This window comes from Eriocheir sinensis, chromosome 32 (genome assembly GCF_024679095.1).
Source record: "Eriocheir sinensis breed Jianghai 21 chromosome 32, ASM2467909v1, whole genome shotgun sequence".
Lineage (NCBI taxonomy): Eukaryota > Metazoa > Arthropoda > Malacostraca > Decapoda > Varunidae > Eriocheir > Eriocheir sinensis.
The window spans coordinates 4,107,088-4,111,761 of record NC_066540.1 but is presented as its reverse complement, the minus strand read 5'-3'; the positions used below and the strand labels follow the sequence as shown (position 1 = coordinate 4,111,761).

Sequence of the window (4,674 nt, the reverse complement as noted above, 5' to 3'; positions counted from 1 at the left end):
AATATACCGCCAGTTCTTGACTCAGAAGAATGGTGGAGGCATCTGGCATCCGTACACACTCTCATTCATCTCCAGCGCGCAGCCTACCAAAGGCCACAGATCATTTCCCACTTTTGTTCGGAATACATCTGGCATGTCTCGTGACGCGTCAAGCAGTTCCTCTGCTCCGGGCGGAAGTAGAGCGCTGGCGAATCACAGTGACAGTGACTCTGATGACTGCTATGGTAGTGACATTGACAGAGGAGGGAGGGGCAAGTAGGTAGGGAGAGAGAGAGAGAGAGAGAGAGAGAGAGAGAGAGAGAGAGAGAGAGAGAGAGGGGTGCTTCCACGCGATGCGTCACGGCCACGAGAAAATGCGTAATATTTTGGGCTGTCATAACTTTTTTATTATTATTAGGAGAGAAGTATTATTACACCACCATATATACTAAATGAATATACAATTATTGGAAAGAAGAAAGACACCATTTCCACCTCTTTTAAATGCCTAAATTTTCCCCGTGCACAGCATCCAGAGATATATATCGCCACCCATACTTTAAGGGTTAATTGTGGATTCAGAACATGGCTTCCGTAACAAAAGGTCCTGCCTGTCAAACCTATTGACCTTCTATAACGACCTCTTCTCAGTTTGTGACGTAACCAAATCACTGGACGTAGTCTATCTTGATTTCCAGAAAGTGTTTGATAAAGTCCCACATCATAAATTACTTCATAAATTACAGCAAATAGGTATTGACGGTCAAGTAAACCAATGAATCGCGAATTGGGTGAGCAACAGACAACAAAGAGTTGTGATTGACGGATTTAACTCAGAGTGGGCGCCGGTCACTAGTGGCGTCCCTCAGGGCTCGGTTCTTGGCCCAGTGCTCTTCATTATTTACATCAACGATGTGGATGTTGGACTCAATAATCACATTAGTAAATTTGCAGACGACACAAAGATTGGTAACTCGGTTCTCACTGAGGAAGACAGGCAAAGCCTCCAAGAGGATTTGCACAAAATTTCAGCTTGGTCTGATAGATGGGAGATGCCCTTTAACGTAGACAAGTGTCAGGTCCTTCAAGTTGGAACAAGAAATAAGAAGTTCAATTATGAAATGCGCGGCGTCAAACTCAAAAGCCTTCAATGCGTCAAGGACCTGGGGGTCAAAATCGCGTCAAACCTCAAATTCTCACAGCAATGCATTGATGCAGCAAATAAAGCGAACAGAATGTTGGGCTTCATTAAAAGAAACTTTTTATTTAAGAATAAAGATGTAATACTTCCGCTCTACAATAGCTTAGTCAGACCTCATTTGGAATGTGCGGTACAGTTTTGGTCTCCCCACCATGCAAAAGACATTGCTAAACTAGAAGTGTTCAGTGTCAGGCAACAAAAATGTTCCCTTCCTTGCGCAACAAATCCTACGAAGAAAGGCTTTCCACCCTTAACATGTTTTCTCTTGAGAAACGTCGCCTCCGAGGAAAACTGATCGAATGTTTTAAAATACTTTATGGTTTCATGAATGTGGACAAATCAAAATTGTTCATGATTGATGACACTTTGTGAACGAGGAACAATGGCACAAAACTCAAATGTAGACAAGTAAATTCAGATTGCACCAAATATTTCTTTACCAACGTTGTGGTGCGAGAATGGAATAAGCTCCCACCATCAGTGGTCCAGTGTAACACGATTGACTCCTTTAACAACAAGCTCGACCGTCACTTCCTTCAACTTAATGTTAACTAGAGGGAAATGCAAAGTTTTGGAGCCATCTGATCAATGTAGAATCACTTATTTTAAGGACAGACCACCTAGCCTGGACCTTGGGGTCTGTGTGGTCTGATTTTCTATGTAATTCTCCCCAATATTTGTTAATGTCTTGTTGTTTTGGCAAGTGTTTGTTGCATCCATTGTTTGCTGTGGACTTTGTACAGCACAAGTGCTTGCATTATCTTGTCTCTTTATTGAGGCAGAGGCCTTCTAGTAGTCATGGAGGTCACAGCATCCCAGGCAGTGGACAGCCTGGGTCTGGTCCCCTTGTCCGGCACCTTTGCTGCGTCTTCACGGAGAGCAAGAGGGAGCTTTCTTCTTTACTTCTTGGCCTCCGAGAGTGTTTATTTGTCTCCGTGGTTGTTGTTTCCGGAGTTTTTGTCTCCTTTAATCTTGTTGGTGACAATTTGATTCATGTTTAAACATGTCTGCTTTTATTTCATTTTTCTCTTTTGTTTGTTTTTGATCCACGTTATCTTGTTGTTCTTTGTCTCAAAGCGGCGACGCTCTGCACACTTCCCTGCTCTGTTCCTTCCCTTCCTTGATGCCCTTTTCTGTGGTGGCTGTTCTGCAGCATTGTTCTGTCTCTGTTTTCTGCTTCCCATATCCACAAGGTGCTTTTCAGCTGCCTGCTGCATGGTTGCCTCCAGGTTGTCAAGGCCAGCTAGTTCACTGCTCTGGGTCTATTTTGCCTCAGTTTCTTTGATGCAGTTGTCACAATATTGGGGTTGAAAACCAGTAACTGTGTTGTGCTCTGCTACACTTTATGGAATTTGTAGATGCTTTTGGTATTCAGTTTGAAGCATGTTTCTATGAGGCTGTGATCTTTGTCCCAACAGCCACCCCTGGTGCTGGTGCAGCAGCGAGGGTCTGAGGCGGGTGCCGTGCTGCGTCCTCACTGCCGCTGACTTCTGTTGCAGTGGAGGCTGCAGGGCCGGGCAGCAGCCTGAGGGGCCAGGACCAGCAGGAGCAGCCTGCCACTGCTGTGAGGATCAGTGCCAGACCATGCACTACAGTACAGTGCAATTCCTTCATCATATTTTGTGCCAAAGAAAAAATTCAGTGCCATAACTTTGAACAGCACCTTGCATGCTCTGATCAGGGGTGCTCAGGAGAACCACCACCACCACCACCTTGCTGCTGGCATCTCCAGCCATAAAGGAAAGGGAGAGTTTGAGTGAGAGAAGGTTTGAGACCGAGAGCAAGTTCACCAGACACAGCCTTGCACACACTGCTGAAGGCAAGCATGAGTGCCAAGAGTGTGGGAAAAGACTCCCTGGGAAGGGTGACCTCAACAAACACACCCACACACTCTGGTGAAAGACCTCTTAAATGCCTCGAGTGTGGCAAAGTGTTCAGTCACAAGAGTGACCTTCGTAGACACACCCTTTCACACACTGGTGAAAAACCTCATGAATGCCAAGAGTGTGGCAAAGTGTTCACTCAGAAGAGTCACCTTAACAGACACACCCTTACACACACTGGTGTAAGACCTCATGAATGCCAAGAGTGTGGCAAAGTGTTCAGTAGGAAGAGTGACCTTAACACACACACCCTTACACACACTGGTGAAAGACCTCATGAATGCCAGGAGTGTGGCAAAGTGTTCAGATACAAGAGTCACCTTAACAAGCACACCCTTACACACACTGATGAAAGACCTCATGAATGCCAAGAGTGTGGCAAAGTGTTCAGTAGGAAGAGTGACCTTAACAAGCACACCCTTACACACACTGATGAACGACTTCATGAATGCCAAGAGTGTGGCAAAGTGTTCACTCAGAAGAGTCACCTTAACACACACACCCTTACACACACTGGTGAAAGACCTCATGAATGCCCTGAGTGTGGCAAAGTGTTCACTCAGAAGAGTCACCTTAACAGACACACCCTTACACACACTGGTGAAAGACCTCATGAATGCCAAGAGTGTGGCAAAGTGTTCAGTACGAAGAGTTACCTTAACACACACACCCTTACACACACTGGTGAAAGACTTCATGAATGCCAAGAGTGTGGCAAAGTGTTCAGATACAAGAGTCACCTTAACAAGCACACCCTTACACACACTGGTGAAAGACCTCATGAATGCCAAGAGTGTGGCAAAGTGTTCAGAACGAAGAGTAACCTTAACGCACACACCCTTACACACACTGGTGAAAGACTTCATGAATGCCAAGAGTGTGGCAAAGTGTTCAGTACGAAGAGTTACCTTAACACACACACCCTTACACACACTGGTGAAAGACCTCATGAATGCCAAGAGTGTGGCAAAGTGTTCAGTAGGAAGAGTAACCTTAACAGACACACCCTTACACACACTGGTGAAAGACCTCATGAATGCCAAGAGTGTGGCAAAGTGTTCAGTAGGAAGAGTAACCTTAACAAACACACCCTTACACACACTGGTGAAAGACCTCATGAATGCCTTGAGTGTGACAGAAGGTTCTTTTCTAAGTCTGAGTTGAACAGCCACGTTTTCTCACACTCTGATCTGAGAAAGTTCAAGTGTGATATTTGTCTAATACATGTCAAGACCAAGCAGAGTATTGCCAGGCACATGAAGATCCACTTCCCCTGAGGTGTTGTGTGGTGCTGCAGTATGTGGTGGCGGTGGAGGACAGTGTTTGGCAACCCCGCCCTGGCTGAAGAACAAGAAGAAAGAGAAGACAAAGAGAGGAAGACAGACATGGAGGAACAACAAGAACAGAAAAGAAAGAAAGGAATGAAAAGACTAGTGAAAGAAAGACAGTGACCTCAACACACACACCCTTACACACACTGGTGAAGGACCCCATGAATGCCAAGAGTGTGGCCAAAGGTTTAGTATGAAGAGTGACCTCAACACACACACCCTTACACACGCTGGTGAAGGACCCCATGAATGCCAAGAGTGTGGCCAAAGGTTCAGTTGC

At 45.5% G+C, this 4,674-nt stretch overlaps 1 protein-coding gene across 1 annotated transcript; it reads left to right on the top strand.

Moving 5' to 3' along the window:
• Positions 1–293: 293 nt before the first annotated feature.
• LOC127006056 (zinc finger protein OZF-like) lies at positions 294–4,340 on the top strand. The gene has a single exon (XM_050875511.1). The coding sequence runs from the start codon at positions 3,006–3,008 to the stop codon at positions 4,338–4,340; it is 1,335 nt and encodes a 444-aa protein (XP_050731468.1). The 5' UTR covers positions 294–3,005.
• Positions 4,341–4,674: the final 334 nt, after the last annotated feature.